This window comes from Microcaecilia unicolor, chromosome 11 (assembly GCF_901765095.1).
Source record: "Microcaecilia unicolor chromosome 11, aMicUni1.1, whole genome shotgun sequence".
NCBI lineage: Eukaryota > Metazoa > Chordata > Amphibia > Gymnophiona > Siphonopidae > Microcaecilia > Microcaecilia unicolor.
The window spans coordinates 128,557,849-128,579,498 of NC_044041.1; the positions used below are offsets into that span (position 1 = coordinate 128,557,849).

General features: G+C 43.7%; 1 protein-coding gene across 4 annotated transcripts in view; it reads right to left on the minus strand.

The window, feature by feature from the left end:
• The window catches only part of SLC29A2 (solute carrier family 29 member 2), a 115,145-nt gene that overhangs the window by 84,083 nt on the left and 9,412 nt on the right, over positions 1-21,650 (minus strand). For all 4 annotated transcript variants that reach the window (XM_030218410.1, XM_030218408.1, XM_030218409.1 and 1 more), the window contains exons 2-3: positions 17,672-17,741; positions 1,264-1,345 (exon numbers count right to left, since the gene is read on the minus strand). In XM_030218410.1, the coding sequence (XP_030074270.1) occupies positions 1,264-1,345; positions 17,672-17,700 (111 nt within the window). In that variant the 5' untranslated portion in view covers positions 17,701-17,741. The remainder of the gene's footprint in view (positions 1-1,263; positions 1,346-17,671; positions 17,742-21,650) is intronic.

The following is a 21,650-nucleotide window of genomic DNA, read 5'->3' on the forward strand; positions in this document are numbered from 1 at the left end:
CAGACTGTTTCTTGCTGACTCCAGTCCTGGCACAGATTCAAAATGGACGCCAGGAGTTGAAGGGGCCTCGTGAGACTTCTGCAGAAGTCTTGCAAGGTCACTCTCGGCGGCCATTTTGAATCGGCACCAGGACCAGAGTCAGCAAAAAAAATGTCTGCAGGGGCTCTTTCCTGCCCCGAAGAGGTCACTAGATTACCAGGGCAGTACAGTAAGGTAAGAGGAGGGGATGATAGGACACCCCTGGGGGGAGGGGGGCAGGAAAGGGGTTAGGCGATGACAGGGGGTGGGGTGGGGTGGTGGGGGCGGGACAAGTATGGTAACCCTAATTTGACCCCCCTACCCTGTGAGGTACAGCTGCACTACTTCCCATCAGAACAGACTCACGTGGGAGTGAAACAAAATTTCCTTCCAGTTAATTCTATGAACTTCTGAGACTGGGAATGGCACTTCCCACAAGAAGTACTGGAAAAGCTGCCAGTCTGTCCAGTTTATCAGTAGATACAGACATTAAGAAACAGGAATAGTTCACTAATACTTTCTAGTGCTTAAATGCTGCACATTTTCTGCTTTGTCACTTGGAGGGATGGCGAGAATGTCAGCTAAGTAGAAAGAGGAGGAACCTAAGCAGCTGCTGCACCAAACAAGTTTACTACAGGTTCGAATACCAGAAACCAGTGGCCTTTTCTGGAACAGCAGTTAATAGAAAAAATATTCACAGCACATAAATTCCTATGTACAAAGGAGCCATAAAGCTGTAGCACAGGGAAAGGGGTACTCAGCTTGGAGCTACGAGGTTGCAGTAGTAAGTCAGGGCCTGGGGAGGTTGTGAAGACAAAAACAGTGACAGAATTCAAGAATGTGTGGGATAAACAAAGTGGATCACTATATAGAAAAAGGATGAAATCCAATTAAAACAAAACTTAAATGACCTCATAGTTGAAGTGAGCTTTTACAGCACCTTCAGAGTTTAGGAAGCAAGACCAAAGCTGGGCAGACTTCTATGGTCTGGGTCCTGTAAACAGCAAAGACAGATCAGGATCAAGGCTGGAGTGGGCTTCGACGGGAACTCTAGTGTTTAAGAAGTAGGACTGGTGCTGGGCAGACTCCTACATTCTGTGCCCCAAAATGTGCAAGGAGAGACAGAAATTAAGTATATCAGTGTGTAATCATGAAGAAGTGGAACCTACCTTGTTGGGTAGACTGGATGGACTGTGTAGGTCTTTATCTGCCTACACTGACTATGTTATTATGTTAACCACTTACCTCAAAAGCAGTGATGAAGAAATTCCACGGCAATAATGTTCCCAGGCCAAGGATGAAGAATATTATTTTGACCAGGAAATACCTAAGGAGGCAAGAGAAAGAAGAAAAGAGAGGTGGTCAGCTGAAAAATGCCACTTGGTTCACCTAGTCTAACTAATATGCTGTCACAGGTCTTCCTTCACATTTCTTTTCTTCTGCCTGAAATACCCCAGTGTTTCTCCAATTCATCCTTGAATTCTTTATTGTTTTGGTTCCGGTAAGCTCTACTGAAATTCTGTTTCAGGTGTCCATCACCCTCACCTTCCTTTTTAACATCCTGCACTTCAATTTAGCCCCCCCCCCCCCCCCACCCAGTACTTCGGTTTCCTATCCTACAGAAGATGCTTCCTTCTGCTACTATACTAAAGGCCGCTAGATAACAAAACCTCAGTATTTTTTGTTTTTTTTAAATGCCAACTGCAATAGCTATAAAAAACAAAAAACAACTGGATATTCTATTCTGGTATCCAAATAGCACCTGGCACTGAATATCCGGATTCAATGGTAATCAGCACCACTCTCCGGATAGCAGTGATATTCAGTCTGCTATGAGCTAACTTGGTACAGTTAGGACACCCTTTTTGCTGTCCTAAATGTATCCAGATGGTTATCTCGTTAACTGACTGACTATTGCTGCTATCTGGATATCTTCTGGTTCCACCTTTGCTCCATTCCTGGATAGCATGGAGGCCACGGCAATGAAAGTGCCACTGCATGGCTAGTGCTGTTGAATGAAATCCAGCAGACATGCCCAAATAATACATTTTTCTAGATACAGGTAGCTATTATCTAGGGCTTTGAATAACAGGCACAGAATGTTTGAATCATATATCCTCTTTCTACTTGTGAACCCTCCATTGCTCCAGGTACAAAAACTTAGATTGTGAGATCACTAGGGACACAAAAAGTGCCTGCCTATAATCTCTCTATATAATAATTTGTTCACCTGCGTCCCTGGATGGCTGGTTGGGTTTGTGACCGTATGCAAATGAGCTTATGTCAGCTCGCCTCCAGCGTTCCCTTCCCTCAGTGTCCTGCCCTCGTGGAAAGATGAAATGACGTCAGAGGAGGGCGGGACACAGAGGGAAGGCAAGGGAAGCAACGCGAGCCGAGCCTGCCACTGCTGCGACCCGAGGTATGGATGGGAGGTGAGAGGAGAATCGCTGGACATGGATGAGATGGGAGGGCAGGGGAGAATTGCTAGACATGGAAGGGAGGATCCATTGATCGCTGCACATGGAGTGGAGGGCAGGAGAGAGACGAGAAAACGCTTAGACGATAGCCTTCCTAGGGCCAGTTTCATTTGTTCCGAAATGGGCGTTTTTGCTTGTATATATGTAAACCGCTTTGATTATACCACAGAAAGGCGGTATACCAAACCGATGACCCTTTATTATGTTATTGCCCATACTAGTTCAGACCATCAAGTCTAATATCCTGTTTCCAGTAGTGATTACTACTACTACTAGCATTTGTATAGCGCTACCAGACGCACGCAGCGCTAAACAATTGACATAGAGAGACAGTCCCTGCTCAAAAAGCTTACAATCTAGGTAGAACAGATGGACAAGACATAGAACGGGCAAGGGAATTAATGGGTAAAGAGGAGGAGGGCAAATGAGTAGTGGTTAGGAGCCAGCATAGATTTAAAAACAGGAAGAGAAGGAGCTAGACGTATGGGTTCGGGACCAATCCAGGTCTCAAGTATCTGGCAGAGTCCCAGAAGTAGCAAGATTTTATGCTACCTAAACCCAGAGATAAATCAGTGACTTTCACCAGTTCTGCCTTAATAATGTTTTATGGACTTTTCCTCCAGGAACTTGTCCAAATCCTTTTTTTTTTTTTTAGGAAAACCAGCTTTTACCACATCCTCCAGCAACACGTTCCAGAGCTTACCTATGCTTTGAGTCAAAAAATAATGTTCTCCTGTTTTAAATGTGCTACTATGTAACTTCATAGTGCATTCCCTAACCTTTGTACTTTTTGAAAGAATAAACAATTGATTCATGTTTAGCCAGTTCTGCTGCACTCAGGATTTTGTAGACCTCTATGATAATCTCCCCTTAGCTGTCTTTTCCCCAAGCTGAAGAGCTCTATCGCTTTAGTCTTTCCCATACGAGTTGATCCATCCCCTTACTCATTTTGATTACCCTTCTTTGTACCTTTTCTAATTCTGCTATATCTTTTTTTTTGAAATGTGACAACCAGAATTGCACAAAATACTCAGGGTGTGGTCTCACAATAGTGTCATTATAACATTCTTTGTTTCATTTTCTATTCCTTGCCTAATAATTCCTAAGGCGATTTTAGATCTTACCTGCTGATTTTCTTTCCATTAAACCCTCCAGACTGGTCCAAACACTTGGGGTTATGCACTTTTACCAGTAGATGGAGACTAAGAACTTCAGATTTCTGAGCAAACTTATAACTGTGGTGTGCAGCCTACTGCTCTCCGATTTGCCCAAAAGTTCTCAATTCGATTCTCTCCACTCATATGAATCGATTTTTCGATTCAATTCAGTTTGATTCAGTTCTTTAAGGCTACTATCAATAAATAGAAAATAAAATTCAGTAGGACGTGAGATCTTCGAATGGTTATGGCCGTTTAGTGGCTTAGCTCTGTTGGAGCTGCTAATAATTTTGACAGTTTACCTCCCTCATTTAGTTGGAAAGATTTGTCATTTATCTTCCTCTGGACTTTCGGGTACATGGCTGCCCGAAAACGGCTGGAGAAGTTCCAATTTCAAGCTTCCAGGGAGAACACTCGGCATTTCTCAATCGAGCGGGGTGCTGGCTAAAGATGGTGTTGGCACACTCCGATTGCAACAATGAAGATCCTGCACGTGTGGAGTGACGGCAAGGTGATCGAGTAGGATATAGTGCACTGGTTTAAACAGCTGCGCAATAAGATGAAGGCAGTTAGAAGCAGCATGCAGGCGGCAATGGCTGAGCTGATAGGGGATGTCAAAGAGATCGGAGGCAGGCTGGAACAACTGAACACCACGTTGCGAGTATGGAGGGGGATCTCCATGCTGCACAGTCGGAGCATACTCAGGAGCACAACAAGTGATGTTGGATATGCTAGGGGACCTTGAAAATAGGTCAGGTAGGAGCAACCTGCGTTTGATGGCGTACCAGAGGTCACCAGGACTGTAAAACTGTGGTGATACAGATGTGAGGCATTACTTAGGAGATTGCGCCACAGGACATCATAGCCTGTTTTTATGACTATGGGGCCAACAAGAAAATCCTGCAGGGCATGTCAACACAATGAATTTCAGAGATTGCGGTATTTCAAGATTTGGCACGATCTGCCCTGGAGAAGTGAAGAGAGATGCGGGACATGACAAAATATTTGTAAGCTGGAGGGTTCCATTACAAGTGGTCATTTCCGTTCGGCTTGCTGATCACAGTGGCAGGTAAATCAAAGAAAGTGCAGACATTGGCAGAGGTCTAGAAGGCTCTGGGGGAGCTTGGATGTCCTAATCTGCCTTCTTTACCACAACAATCTGGTAGACGCTTTTGCAATGTAGTCCCAAGCCAAATCTTGAAACACTCCAACCTTACACTTTTTCCAAACAATTTCTTTTTTCTGCCTTGCTTTGGTCAATTTCTTCTTCATGGGGAAATCAGCAAAGTACACCACAATATCCCTCTGACGAGTTTCCCCGCTGCGGATCAGCCACTCTATGCGCTCTCTGAATGTTAAGGTCCGGCAATTGTCCTCCATCCTCAGAATTCAAAATGAATCCACATAATTTTTGAATCACTGCTTCACAATCGCTAAAGATGTCCAATTCAGGAATTCCCTTAAATCGCAGGTTATTGCAGCGCGACCTATTCTCCAGGTTCTCCACCTGCTCCTGGAGTTGTAATTCCCGTAAATCCGCATTCACCACTTTATGCAGTTTCCCCATATCCTGCTTGAAAGACTCTATCCCCTCCTCCATCTCACTGACACGCGTTCCCAAATCGCAAACGTCGCCCCCCCCCCCCCCGCCAGATCGGCCTTCAGGTCCTGAAACCATGCCACTACCTCCGCCTTCGCGATTGCACCAGCCTCAGGGCCCTCCTCAGCATAATCCTCCACGGCCACCGCCGGACTCACCCCCATCTTTACTCCACTCTGCTCTGGCCTCGCTGACTCCGCCGACGCTTTCTTGCCTTGCTCAACTAAAAAACGGAAACGCTCCAATCCCTTCTTTGGTGGCATTCCTCAGGGATATTTCTCCTTCGCTGCAGACTTTGGGATGTCACTTAATTCTATAGGATTCACTCGCTCTAAACCATGCCCCGACGGAGCTCCGTGACGCTCTATCCTTCACACTATACCAAATTCTTTACAGTCAGAGAAGATCTGGTCTGAGCACACCGTCCAGGCTTAAGTTTCTGCTGGTCGCCGCCCCGGGCTCCTTCCCTGGTGATTCTGATGGATCTCGAGCAAACCTTCCTTAGCCACCCATGGCGGCTCTTTCTGCCACTCCTCAACCCAGGCCTGCACTCCCTCCTCCACTCTTTGCCTCTTCTTCTCCCCACACTTGACACCACTGGGAAGATCAGGCCGCCCCCCCCGCGGGCCTGCCGTACATTCAAAGCCAGGGCAAGGCTGTTCAAGCACCGATACTTCAGCCGTAGCGGCGGCAGTCCCAACACCTCTGCACACCAGACACAGCCTCCGAGGTGGAAGGCGCGGCTCCTTACCCGCCACTGCGGCCTTCCAGCAAGCCACGTGTTCTCCTCCAACGGTGTGCAGCCTCGCTCCCCGACTCGGGTCAGTCCGCTCCCTCGTGCCTCATGCAGCCCTAGCCGACAGGCTCCGGCAGCTGCAGGAACATGAGCTCTACCCCCCCTCCCCCGAGCTACTGATCACTCCTGGGGAGGACAGATGCTATTTCTTTTTTTCTTTTTTTTCACTTTCGGTGCCACTCGTCCAGAGCTTCCGCTCTGAGCTGCCCTTGTATCTTTATTCTTGCCCTGTCCAGCAACAATCATCTGTGTCCCTATCCCCCCTCCCTAAGTCCAGTATCGCAACTGTATGCCCCATCCCCCCTCATATTCAATGTCTACTCTTTTTCCTCCTTCTCTCCTGTCCCCCAGGACCAACATCTCCATTTTTTCTTGTACTCTCCTCTTCCTTCCATCCAGCGTCTGTCCTCCTCCTCTCTCCAACTTTCATCCATCGTCTGCCCTCCTCCTCTCCTCCTTCCATCCAGCCTCTGCTCTATCTATCCTCACCTCTTCTATCCAGTCACTGTTCCATCTCTGTTCTCCCCAATCCAGCGCCTGCCTCTCTGTTCTGCCTCCCACTCTGACAACCCTGCCGCTGCTGTTGCTTCTCTAGAGCAGCAGCGTCAGCAAAAGAAGTTAAACATCGCGGGGCTGGACTCCTGCCCCCCGATGTCACTTCCTGTTCTGCGGCAGAGCCAGCAGCCTGCACCAATATGGAGTCTGGTCCCATGGTAAGTTTACCTTCTTTTGTCACTACTGCTGCTGCTCTAGGGAAGCAGCAGCTTGGGTGACAGTGGGAGGGAGGTGGGGAATTTCCTATTTTTCCCCAAATTGATTCATCCAAAACGAATTGGCAAATTGATTTGAATCGTATAGCACTAGTGCAATCTCAAATCAATTAGTGTCCTCCAGATTCTATATATGGCGCCCGAGACTGGGTGCCGAAATTTGGACATTTATAGAATAGCACTTAGCGCTGATCTTTTCTGGCACCCATTTTTGAGCGTCATTTATAGAGCCGGTGGGGGAGGCAGGGCTAGTGCTGGGCAAGATTTCTACGGTCTGTGCCCTGAAAATGGCAGATACAAATCAAGGTAAGGTATACACAAAACGTAGCACATATGAGTTTATCTTGTTGGACAGACTGGATGGACAGTGCAGGTCTTTTTCTGCCTTCATCTACTATGTTACTATGTAATCCGGCCCTGTATCTCTTAAAGCAAACGGATAACAACTTAAACCACCAAACCTGCACCTTCTCCCATCGATAGTGCTCATCTTTAACGTCCAAATATACTGAATAGAGGCAAATATACTTCAGTCACTTTTTTTTTAATGGGGCATACAAATGGCAACAGAGCAAAACCCAAGGAAAAACAAACAAACAAAAACAGACAATCTTCTCACCACCAAATACACTACTCCACTGTTCCACCACTATCAAAGTCCATGCAATATCCACTTCTTAACCAGACAGGTTCTAGACCAGTCTGGAGAGACCAAAGAAAAGAAAATTAAGATCTAATTTGTCTTTCCTTGGCATCCCTCCAGACTGTTCCAGATTCTTGGGAAGTACCAGAGCACCTTATAAGTGGGTCTTCCTCAGCCCTGCTGATAATATCCTAACACCAAAAAGACTGCTTGGGCTGAACATATACTCAATAGTGTTTTACAAAGAAATATGAAGATGACCAGAGCACCACTCTACAGATGTCCTGTGGAGGAATAAAGCTACTATGCCCAAGAGGCCACCTGCCTCCTGGTTGAGTGCACTTTCAGGGACTCCAACACTGGTTACTCTTTGAGAATATAGGCTGACTCAATAGTCTTTTTAATACTTCTAGTTATGGTTACTTTGAATGTTGCCTTACCCCACACATCTGACCTCTAAAACAATACAAATAAATGATCTGGGCAGGGAAATTCCTCTGTCCTACGAATGTAATACACTTCTAACATCCAACCAGCACAACCTCTGTTGTTCTCCGTCTCCTCTTTCCTCCACCGACCAGCAACTCAATGCTCTGGTTTACATGAAAGGCAGAAATCACCCTGAAATGAAGCTGTATGGAGAACAACCTTCTCTTTAGAAAAGAGAAGGAAGGGCTCTTTACATGACAAGACCTGCAATTCAGAAATCCTCCTGTGAAAGAGATAGCCACTAGAAACAGCACCTTTAAGGCTCAAATGGAGACTGCACCAAGGCCAAGAGAACCAGATTCAGATCCCAAGATGGAACCAAGGGCCAGTGTGGAGGACAAATAAAACTTTATGCCTTTCAAGAATCTAACCATATGGATGCAGTGCCAATGCTCTACCCATCACCCAGAAACAGACCAATGCCACCACCTGCATCTTAAGGGATGCCCTGTCTAGGCCATCTTACAAAAAAACAACGATACTTACCTGTAGCAAGTATTCTCAGAGGACAGCAGGCCACTTATTCTCACAGGTGAGCAACATCATCCACAGTGCCCAATGCGGTAATGCTGCCTAGCATACTGTAAATTAAAGAGCTTGAGGAAGCACTCCCACCACACACAACATGGGTGCCTTAATGCCTGACTCACGAGTGGGGGACCAGCAATACAATCACATAGCTATATAAGACAACTTCAAGGGGAGTTGGGAAGGTACGTGAGAATAAGTGGCCTGCTGTCCTTCGAGAACTGGAAGTATCTTCGCTTTTTCCAAAGACAAGCAGGCCAATCAATTCTCACATGTGGGAATCTCTAGCTACTAGGCTCATGGACAACAACTTTTAAGTCAATAGGAACTTGCAACAACAAGGTCAAAAAGGTCAACATATGCTGGTTGTGAGAGTGCAGCCTGGAACAGAATAAAACAGGGCTAGGAGGGTGGAGTTGGATTCTAGACCCCAAACAAATTCTGCAGAACTGTTTGTCCAAACTGATTGCTGTGTCAGATATCTTGCTCAAGGCAATAATGGGGTGTGAATGTGTGGACTGAAGACCATGTTGCAGCTTTGTAAACCTCTTCAGTACAGTCTGATCTCAAGTGGGTTACTGACACTGCCATGTCTCTTACATTGTGAGCCTTGACATGACCCTCAAAAGTCAGCCCAGCTTGGGCATAAGTAAAAGATATGCAATCTGCCAGCCAGCTGGAAATTGTGATTTCCCGATGGCAACCCCCATCCTGTTGGGATCAAAAGAAACAAAAAGCTAGGTGGACTGTCTATACCAGTGTTTCCCAAGTCCGGTCCTGGAGTACCCCTCAGATTCCAGGATATCCACAATGAATATGCATGAAAGAGATCTGCATATAATGGAGCAGAATTAGAAAAAGTTCAAAGAAGAGCGACCAAAACGATAAAGGGGATGAACTGCTCTCGTATGAGGAAAGGCTAAAGAGATTAGGGCTCTACAGCTTGGAAAAAAAAAAAAAAAAGAGATGGATGAGGGGAAATATGATTGAGGTCTAGAAAATCCTGAGTGGTGTAGAACGAGTAGAAGTAAATCGATTTTTTTACTCGTTCCAAAAGTACAAAAAGACTAAGGGACACTCAAGGAAGTTACATGGAAATAATTTTAAAACAAATAGGAGAAAATATTTTTTTCACTCAACGTATAGTTAAGCTCTGGAACTCTTTGCAGGAGGATGTGGTAAAAGCGGTTAGCATGGTTTGGACAAATTCCTGGAGGAAAAGTCCATAGTCTGCTATTGAGATGGACATGCAATTGCCAGAAGCCTCAAATAAGATGGGAGAGTTAGAATATATTGAACTAAATGAAAAACTAGTTATAACAGGCATCTCTGAGACCTGGTGAAAAAAGGATAACCAGTGAGACACTGTCATACCAGGGTACAAATTATATCGTAGTGATAGGGTAGATCGAATTGGTGGAGGGGTAGCATTGTGTGTTAAGGAGGGCCTTGAATCAAATAGAATGAAAATTCTGCAGGAAACAAAATACATCTTGGAATCCCTAAGGATTGAAATTTCATGTGTAAAGGGGAAAAGGATAGCGATAGGAGTGTACTACCATCTATCTGGCCAGGATGAAAAGACAGATGTAGAAATGTTATCAAGAATTTATGGAGGCTAACAAACTGGATAACACAATAATAATGGGCGATTTCAATCACCCTAATATTGACTGAGTAAATATCAAAGCATGCTAGAGAGGTAAAATTCCTTGAAGAAATCAAGGACTGCTTTATGGAGCAGATTGTATAGGAGCAAACAAGAGGAGCAAAAAATTCTAGACCTAGCCCTTAGTGGAGCGCATGATCTGGTGCAGGAGGTAATGGTGCTGGGGCCGCTTGATAACAGTGATCATAATATGATCAGATTTGATATCAACTTTAAAGTACACACAGGAAATGCAATACATTAGCATTCAACTTTCAAAAAGAAGACTATGATAAAATGAGAAGAACAGTGAAAAAAAAAACACTTAGAGGAGCAGCTGTGAAAACCAAAAATTTATAGCAGGTGTGGATGCTGTTCAAAAATGTTGCCCTGGAAGCTCAGGCCAAATATATTCCATGTATTAAAAACGGAGGAAGGAAGACCAAACGACAGCTGGCATGGTTAAAAAGTGAGATGAAGGAAGCTATTAGAGGTAAAAGAAAATCCTTCAGAAAATGGAAGAAGGATCCAACTAAAAATAATAAGAAACAGCATAAGGAATGGCAAGACAAATGCAAAGCCCTGATAAGAAAGGCAAAGAGGGACTTTGAAAAAAAAAAAAAAAAAAAGATTGCTTTTGAGGCAAAAGCACATAAGCAAGAAGCCGGCAAAAGCATCAGTTGGACCGTTAGATGACCAAGGAATAAAAGGGAAGACAAAGCCATAGTGGAGAGATTAAATGAATTCTTTGCTTTGGTTTTCACCGAGGAAAATTTGGGAGCGGTGCCAGAAATGGTATTCAAAAGCTGACGAGTCAGAGAAACTATGAATTCTCTATAATCCTGGAGGATGTAATGGTGCAATTTGACAAATTGAAGAGTAGCAAATCGCCAGGACCTGATGATCCAGAGTACCGACAGAATTGAAAAATGAACTAGATTATCTGAACATAAATCTAATCTTCGAAGATCAGTCTTAAAAGAACCAACAGTTGAACATTGTATAACTTTCACATACACATTTGAAGAACTACGTTGCTGTACCATAGATAGAGTGGAACCACTTCCCTGTGGGGGTAATCGTAAGCTTTTGCTTCAAAGAAGGGAATGCAGATGGATTTTTGTATTAAACACCATGGAGCCTCATGGCCTTAACAGCTCAATTGAATGGAATGCCTTCTACTAAATGGACACTATATTAATATTCCATGAGTGTTTTATACTTTGGCAATATTTTTACAGCATGTTGTTGTCTCTGCATTCTATGTAGAAAATTGCATTGGACATATACTTACAGTTTTCAGGTTTTACATCATGCACTATCTTGCATGGTTCTTTCAGCTATATGCTGTAAGTATGATCACCATCTTGGCATTATATTATGTATGTGATTAGGTATTGATGCACTTTGATGTTGCCCAGTACAGTCTGTGATACTGTATTTTCTTACAATTTTTTTACAATTTTGGAAGCTTTGAGCAATACTATTTATTGTCAAAGATATTTTTATAACTCAATTTTTCATCTGTGTCCATTTCCAATTTCTCCACTGTGTATTGAGGTGTAGCGTGATGACGTCTGTAACGTGATGATGTCATCGGCGCGAGCGATGGACGAAGCAAGTGTCCTTGTATCTATAACTATAAGGTGCTTAGAAGTAAAGTTAACTCGCAAGCGTTTTTAGCTGTTTCTTTAAGGTAAGGGGTTTCCACAATGACTTCTTCCTTATTGTTTCCTGTATGCTTTGTGTTGCAACATTTCCAATTTCTCCACTGCGTGTTGAGGTGTAGTGCGATGACGTCCGTAACGTGATGACGTCATCGGCACGAGCGATGGACGAAGCAAGTATCCGTGTATCTATAACTATAAGGTGTTTAGAAGCAAATATAACTTGCAAGTGTTTCTAGCTGTTTCTTTGTCTTCCTGAGATAAGGGGTTTTCACAATGACTTCTTCCTTATTTTTTTCCGTATGCTTTGTGTTGCAGCGTGGTCACGTTAACATCGTGATGATGCCTCTAGCATGAGTGTATGTATTGAGGGTGTGTCTGAGCGTTTGAGCATTCGTAATCAATAGGTGTTCAGAAGCAAAGAAACCCTGTGAGTATTCTTTAGTTTTCCAACTCCAGTGTTCAATTCGAAAGATTTTTGGTGCATTTGCTGTTAGTTGTCTTCGGTTTTAAAGTGTGGAGACCTTTGAACGCTATCTACAAGGGTGCCTTTAATGTATGAGTTTGGTATCGCTTTCTAATTAATACAAGTTTAGCGTTATAGACACTTTAAGAGCACTTTTGCTTATTGTGCCTCTGTGCTTTTTTAGCAGTTGAGCATTATGTGAGCGTGGTTTCAATTGTCTTTTGCCTTTGAGCATTTAGTATTTTGAGGGGTTCTGTAAGAGAGTAAGTTCTCATTTTCTATTCCTCATGTGCATTATGGACAGTCATTTTTGAAGCAGGTTGAGTACACTAACCCCCTAAGGAATTGAATTAGCTGGTAATTACTGTGCCAAGGTTGGGTGGGTCTTTCTCTCTTTTATTTTCTCTTTTCATTTGTTTGTATTCTCTGTATTTTTCATGTGTTATTAGTAGGATATTTATATTGTGTTGTTTTTGAACAGGTTGGGACTAAAGTTTTGTTTGCTTTCAGATGTATACCCCCATTCCAATTTTGAATATGAGTGGTTCCTGATGAAGCCTTAAGTGAGTGAAACGATCTGGGCCCCGTTGAGAATGAAATTGAAAGTCACCAAAATGCAATCGTAAATTTGGGGTATTGAGTCAACTTAAGAAAAGCTAAGTTTTCAAGCTACACTTGAGATTGATGAAGTTGCTTAGTCTCAATAATGTTGTTTGAATAATCAGTCACAATATAACTAGTCACGATACAACTAGATTTGTGAGTTTGTGTACCCTATGAAAGAGACAAGATCTCAGGCATAATAATCTTATATAGATAACAATGCCTTGATGGTCAGACCTTGGCGGATGCCTTGGTTTCTGAGGGTACACTACAACTTGTAAAACAAATAAGAGTTGCATAGTAGTGAATGAAAAAGAAGAAAGACAATTTTATAGATAGTGGGGTTCCCCAGGGGTCTGTGCTGGGACCGCTGCTTTCTAACATATTTATAACTTATCTAGAGATGAGAGGAACTAGTGAGGTAATTAAATTTGCTGACACAAAGTTGTTAAATCAAAAGTGGATTGAGAAAAATTTACAAGAGGACTTTACAAGACTGGGCATCCAAATGGCAAATGACGTTTAATGTGAGCAAGTGCAAAGTGAGCATGTGGGAAAGAGGAATGCAAGGTTCCACATTAGGAGTCTAGGCATCATCGTTGATATGTTGAAACCCTCTGCTCAGTGTGTGGCAGCGACTAAGAAAGCAAATAGAATGTTAGGTATTATTAGGGAAGGAATGGAAAACAAAAATGAGGACATTATACTGTCTTGGTGCGACCACATCTACATGCAATTCTAGTCACCGCATCTCAAAAAAGATAAAGTGGAATTAGAAAAAGGTGCAGAGAAGTTTGATGAAAATGATAACGGGGATGGGATGACCTTCCTATGAGGAAAGGCTAAAGCGGCAAGGGCTCTTCAGCTTCAAGAAAAGGCTAAGGGGAGATATGATAGAGGTCTATAAAATAATGAGTGGAGTAGAACAGTTAGACGTGCAGGCAGCTCCTTGTGACTCTGGGCAAGTCACTTAACCCTCCATTGCCCCATGTAAGCCGCATTGAGCCTGCCATGAGTGGGAAAGCGCGGGATACAAATGTAACAAAACAAAAAAAAAATCACTTGTTTACTCTTTCCAAAAATACTAGTACTAGGGGGCACATAATGAAGCTACAAATTAAAAAATTTTAAATGAATTGGAAAAAATATTTCTTGACTCAACGTGTAATTAAACTCTGGACTTCACTGCCAGAGAATGTAGTAAAAGCAGTTAGCTTAGCGGGGTTTAAAAAGGTTTAGATAGCTTCCTAAAAGGAAAGTCCATAAGCCATTATTAAGATGAACTTGAGGAAACTCCACTGCTTATTTCTAGGATATCAATCCAAAAAAATAGAGAAAATGGCTGTGCTCCACCTTACTCTTAATGTCTGATGCACAACTAAATATAGGAGGAGCAAAAATTACTCTGTCAGCAGTATTTTATTTTTTTTGTTACATTTGTACCCCGCGCTTTCCCACTCATGGCAGGCTCAATGCGGGGACGTCTCATTTTGTCACGCAGGCACTTAATGTCATGCTTTTATCAAGCCTCTGCAATTGTGACTGTTTATAATCATAGACTGCCCCCAACCTCCGATAGTGCACTAATCGTGCTTGTTGTAAATATCTTTTACTGTGCTTTGTTTATACAAATGTCTTTAGACATCACTGTGCTCACATTCATTACTTTTTTTTATATTTTTACAGTGCACTACCGCTTTAATTCTAGCTGCAATGAGCTTTATAGTAATGCAGAAATTAACTTTCAGTAGTGGATCCACCATACAGGTTCACCTTCCTGGGATTCCTTATCAAAATTTAACACAGATGATACCTGTGAGATGAGCTCCTGAAGCTGACCCCTGTGAAAAATATGAATGACAGTGGAGTCTTCCTCAACTGGGTCCTCCAGCTAGTCATCCCTCAACTGGTCCTCTCACCATTCTTTGTCCTGAGGCTCCTCATCAAGGGACAGATCCTCTGAGATCAACCCTTCCTCTACCAGATCCTCTGTCCAGTCTAGTTTCTGGTGTTTGGAAGTGCTGGGACCTCCCCAGGCCTCCTCCTACACTAGTCAATGAATCTCCTGCTTGTTTTAAACAAAATGCCTTATATACAGACAAAATAAAATCTGACAGAAACCGCACTCTTGGGAGTTCTCCCTTGCCTACATCCTCTGTTGGACTCAGAAGAGGAGCCATGGCCTCCAAAAGCAGCACCTGTTCAAAAGGAGAGACCAGTGCCAAGATGGTGGTGGTTCTTGCCAAAGCCAGGGCTGCTGACATGTTAAGCAACTGCCCAGCATACATCTTCTCTTGTCTCCCCGCAACTCTCTTGAACCGCTGCTATATCCACTTCTGCTGGCCCAGCCCTGATTGCCCTGCATAATTGGCACTGAGCCCTGGGCTCATCTAGACCATGGAATTTGCTTGCACAACCATCACTGAGCTATTTCAGAGCTCATGGCTTCACACTGTGGGATACTACAGATACTCACTCCCTGCCTGAGCACTTCAGCAGCGAAAGAGAATCCAACACCTGTTGGTGCACCAGGACAACCAGTAGCAACAAGTAATACTCTGCTTGGGTCTCTCTCTCAAGGTTCCCCTTCCTGTATCTTAGGAAGGGAAGCCAAGGCACACTGCGACCCTCACACCCACCCTGGCCCTGTGAAGGCAAGTAAGCAGATAAGGGGTGAGGAGGGATCCAGCCACTCAGGTGTAAAACCCCTGGTGTTAGAGAGGCCCTCACAGACCTCAACCTCTATCTCCAAACAGCCCAAAGCACAACAGTCCATGAAGGAGAGAAGGTGCTTCTTTGCAGGTTTTTTTTTTTCCTTTGTGAGATAATGGGTCTGTAGCCCCCCCCCCCCACCAGGCCTTTCAGACTGCACAAAACTTACCATCTTTACCACTACTGACTGGTAGGAGTGTATAACCTAAGCATCTGGACAAGTCTGGAAGGATGCTAAGGAACATTCTGTGTTGCATCTGCTCTGTTCCAGCCTCTTGGAGCCTCTCCCATTTCAAGTGATAAGTTAAATAGAGCTGTGAGGGGATCAGCTCTCTCTGTATTCTGGAAGACATAGCCCTGCCTGCTTTAAACAATAGAGATTACAGAAGGCATTTGTGAAAACGAGAATTCTTTGTAACGAAGAAGTCCACATCTTCAGTCTCTCATCTCACATAGAGACGAAGCAGAGAATCTCTTAAGAAGCACAGTTCAGTATATTTTACATAAGAGACCCTGCTGAATACATACTAACATTTGAAGAGTTGTGACTTCTGAGAAACTAGAGTGATTCATTACAGCCTGGGCTGTCCTGTTCTGTGGTAGGGCCTTGTATATCTACACGTGTGACATTATTGCCACCCAAGTCCTACTCATGAGGTGGTTATTAAACACTAACTGGGGCACTGGTGATAATACACACATAAGCTCCTTCAGTTTTATGGGATATTTTTGGAAAATCCTACTGACTGATGTTTTCCTGTCACACCCAAGCTGGAAAGACTGGTCTTGTAAGGCACACAGCCTGTTCCAAACCCCCTTCCCCCAGCCAGAACGTAGCCTCTTTCCCTTCTAGGTCACCTTATATGTAAAGAGGACCTTTTCCTGAGCTCTTACTGGGGCAGCCAAACCTACCAGCAGCTGGAAGCTTCCTGTTTTTAATTCTTGTTTATGTTTAAGAGATAAATTAGCTACTAGTTTAGCTTTTACCTTTATGCCTTATTCTAGAATCTTTCTCCTCCTTTCACTCCATGCACATTACTTCATACAGACAGCATTTCTAGTAAATAGAATACAACTTACAGGAAGATCAATAAAGAGAAACAGAGGGTAAGAGAGAGGGAGACAGACAAACATATGGAGACAGGCCTGGCCCAAGAATATCTGCCACCCTAGGCAAACTATCAGCCATACCCTTGACTTGACCCACACGGCCAGTAATCCAGCATCTCCCATCCATTTCCTTCCCAAACAGGGCCCCTCACCAGGTCTCTAGCACCTCCTCTTTATTATCCCCCCCTCCACTGTCCAGCATTTCACTCCTTCTCCCCACCTCACATCCAGTGTCTCTCCTTTCTCCCCCCCCCCAAGTGTCCACCATCCCCCCCCCCCTCTTCTCCTCTCTGCTGCCCCTGCATCAGAACCTTGCCCGCAGCATTCAGCATCTGCACACAGGTGCAACACCTTTTGCGGTCCCGTCTCCTTGGAATGCAGCAGGCCTTATGCATGCACGTGTGTGGATGCTGAAAAGTCTGCTATAGATAGCAGTTCAAAGGGATGCCTTTGCCAGTATTGCGGTGCCACCCCCATATGCTTGCTGCTCTAGGAGACAAAATTAGCGTGAGACAGAACTACACCAAAAATTACAGAGATGAATAGCATACAAGAATGGGGGTGAGGGGCAATGTTTCCTCCAAAGGAGTGGCCTGGTATGTGCAAATATATATTTTTTTATATTGAGCAACAAGTTTTAAAAACCAACAATTTTTGAGCACCAGTATTTGCAATGCACAACGCTCCTAAAATGTATGAGCAATTGCTCATGCCCTTGGCTTAGAGGGAACAATGATGGGGGTGGAATGGAGGAACATAAGGTTCAGTGAAAGGCCAACAGAGGTGTTCAACTTCAAACCACAGTGAGCCCAAACTGGCCTGGTTTCCAGGGCATCTCTAATGAATACACAGAAGGCATGTCCACATGCGCATTTCCCTCATGCATATTCATTAGGAATGTTCTAAAATAAATAAATACATACATACATAAAACAGTTTGTGCGTCTCAAAAACTGGAGTTAGACACCCTTGAGGGAAAAGACTTACATGTCTTTGGGCACATCTTTGTTGGCCATGCTGTATCTTTATGTTGTTCGGAGCACCTGCAAATTTTCTTCTGAAAAAAAACAGAAAGCGAGGCGTCACTACAAATAACCCCACAGTGCTAGAAATCCACTGGAGACAGACCAGGTGCCCTTAGTTTCCAAATGGACTTGTCCGATTTTTCCCTACTGATTCTGTATCCCAGAGAAGAATTTATACCCATCACCAGTCCTTGTCCTTCAAACCTTACCACAGGTCCCTCTCACCTATTTCACACACACCTCTCTGTTTCTCTAAGCCAACCTGCCTGCCCATGGCATAGGCTATCGGTGGTCTGTCTGTCAGCATCAGGGAAGGAATGTCGTAACAAACATGCTACAGAGGTGAGAACAAATTCTCAGTGCCTGAAAGCTCCATCAGACACTGCCAGTTAATTACTCTATAGGTGCTGTGCAAGGACAGTAAACCGTAGGCATGGACCTAAATGTCTGTTTTCCAACTCAGACAACCTAGATGAAGTTATCCTTCAGCGGCGTAGCCACAGGGTGCTTTGGGGGCCTGCCTGCCCCCTTTCCACTTTGAACTCCCTCCAAACAGCTGGTGGGGATGCCGAGCCCCGTCAGCCAAAGAAATTTGTTGCCAAGCTGCTCTCCTTCTCATGCTGCTGCCGCCAACACTGAACTTCTCATGCATACTCATTCTGCGCAAGAACTAAAGCATGCTCGGGGGAGTCCCAGCGTCAGACCACAAAACTTTTGTACTGCAGCAGTGCAAGGACAAGATTTGGCTGGCAGGACTTCAGCATTCCCGCCAGCAAAAGTATTACTTTTGGCACACCACAGGAGGGAGAGAATGTGATGCCGCCTCCCAGTCCACCTCTGGGCTCCCCTCAAATCATAGAGCTGGCTATGCCCCTGTATGTCCTTTGTGTGTAATATGTATCCTTTTTTTTTTAGTTCAAACATTTTACATAATTGACAAATTTTTAAAAATGATTGTATATCTAATATTGTACATTATGAATACACTATTCACAGATTTAAGAACAAAATCAATACTTAAGAAACTAAAGTAAATGAGCAGACTCCAAGTGAGTCCAACAAAAAGAAAAGATCATATACAAATGGAATGTCAAGGACTAGAGTTATTATTAACGCTATTCTATTATTTATAACGCACCTTATATCGACTGCAATGGTTCCAATATCTGTTCCTGGAGGCACCCCAGCCAGCCAAGTTGTCAGGATACATACAATGAATATTCATGAGAAAGATTTGCATCCACTGCATGCAAATCTCTCTCATGAGTACTCACTGTGGATATACTGAAAACCTAACTGACTAGGGTGCCTCCAGGACCAGGTTTGGGAACCACTGGTCTACTGGGATTCAAAGCAGATTACGATACAAAAGTTATACATGGATAATACTTTTCTCCAAATATTAATATTAAAATAATGAACTAAGGTTGGGAATAGATAAGTCTTGAAGCTTTTTGAAAGGTGAAATAAATTGATATTTGTCTAATCTGAGTATTGTTCCAGATTTTTGCTCCTTAATATATGAAAGAATATTCTAATATTAACTTTGATGTAATGTACTTCACAGAAGAGTAACCTATTAAGAGTGTTGGACAACAAGAATTTAAATAATAATTATGAATATTTAACAGTTGAGAAATATTGATCAGTCATTTTATGTAGGGATTTAAGACATTCATCCACAGGTTTCCATATTTTCATTACAGTGAGATGTTTTCTTGTTTTTGCAGATGCTTTCCTTTCATATTTATAAGCTAAGCATACTACTACTACTTATTTCTATAGCGCTACTAGACGTACACAGCGCTGTACACTTGAACATGAAGAGACAGTCCCTGCTCGACAGAGCTTAAAATCTAATTAGGACAGACAAACAGGACAAACGAGATAAGGGAATATTAAAGTGAGGATGATAAAATAAGTGTTCTGAACAAGTGAATAAGGGTTAGGAGTTAAAAGCAGCATCAAAAAAGGTGGGCTTTTAGCTTAGATTTGAAGACGGTCAGAGACGGAGCTTGACATACCGGCTAAGGAAGTCTGTTCCAGGCATATGGTGCAGCAAGATAAAAGGAACGGAGTCTGGAGTTAGCAGTGGAGGAGAAGGGTGCAGATAAGAGAGATTTACCCAGTGAACGGAGTTCCCGGGGAGGAATGTAGGGAGAGATGAGAGTGGAGAGGTACTGAGGAGCTGCAGAGTGAATGCACTTATAGGTCAATAAGAGGAGTTTGAACTGTATGCGGAAACGGATAGGAAGCCAGTGAAGTGACTTGAGGAGAGGGCTAATATGAGCATAACGACACTGGCAGAATATTAGTCGTGCAGCAGAGTTTTGAACAGATTGAAGAGGAGAGAGATGGCTAAGTGGGAGACCTGTCAGAAGCAAGTTGCTACAATAAGAGTGTGGATGAGGGTTCTGGTAGTGTGCTCAGAAAGGAAAGGGCGAATTTTGGTGATATTACAGAGAAAGAAACGACAGATTTTAGCAGTCTGCTGAATATGTGCAGAGAAGGAGAGGGAGGAGTCGAAGACGACCCCAAGGTTACGAACTGATGAGACAGGAAGGATGAGAGTGTTATCCACAGAAACAGAGAATGGGGCAGGAGGAGAGGCTGGTTTAGGGGGAAAGATGAGACGCTCAGTCTTGGTCATGTTTAGTTTCAGATGGCACTGAGACATCCAGGCAGCAATGTCAGACCGGCAGGCTGATACTTTGGCCTGGATGTCAGCTGAGATATCTGGTGTGGAGAGGTAGATCTGGGAGTCATCAGCGTAAAGATGATACTGAAAACCATGGGATGAGATCAGAGTACCAAGGGAAGGAGTATAGATGGAGAAAAGAAAAGGTCCCAGGACCCCTGAGGTACACCAACTGACAGTGGGATAGAAGTAGAGGAGGATCCACTAGAGTGTAAACTAAAGGTACGCTTGGAGAGATAAGAAGAAAACCAGGAAAGAACAGAGCCCTGAAATCTAAGTGAGGACAGCGTATCAAGGAGTAGGCGGTGATCAACAGTGTCAAAAGAAGCAGATAGATCGAGAAGGATGAGGACAGAATAGAGACCTTTGGATCTGGCCAGGAACAGATCATTGTAGACTTTAGCAAACGCTGTTTCAGTCGAACGAAGGGGCAAAAGCCAGATTGAAGCAGATCATGAATTGATTGAGATGAAAGAAAGTCAAGGCAACGGCGGTGAACAGCACATTCAAGTATTTTGGATAGGAAAGGGAGAAGGGAGATGGGGTGATAAATAAATAAAATAAATTATTTGTATCCCACATTTTCCCAGAGTAGAAGGGTCAATAACCTGAAGATTCCTAAATGTACTGGTTAAGATTAGATGGGACTGGGGAGGAGGGTGTTTAAGTGTGAAAGTTATCAGATGATGGTCAGAGAAGGGAAGAGCTGAGGCACAGAAACTGGAGAGTGAGCAGTTTGAGAAGAGGATAAGATCAAGACAGTGGCCATTCTGGTGAGTGGGGGTAGTGGAGCGCAGTTGAAGATTGAAAGAGGATGTTAAAAAGCAAGAAACTGAGAAGCATAGAAGAGTCAGAGGGATCATTAGCATGAATGTTAAAATCCCCAAGAATGAGGGAAGGAAATGAAGGTTGAAGAAAGAAGGAAAGTCAAGCATCAAAGTCAGTGAGAAAGGAAGAAAGGGACTTATCATGGGGTCGATAAATGACTGTTACTCGGAGAGGCAGAGGAGCAAATAGACAGATGGAGTGGACTTCGAAGGAAGAAAAACAGTGAGACTGAGGTGGAAGAAGAGGTTCAAATCTACAAGAGGGTGAAAGTAGTAGCCCAACACCACCTCTGCGGCCAACCGGGTGAGGAGTATGGGAGAAAAGAACCTCCATGGCATAGGGCCGTGACTGAAGCAGAGTCTTCAGGTTAAAGCCAAGTTTCAGTTAGAGCAAGCAGATGGAGAGTACGAGAGAT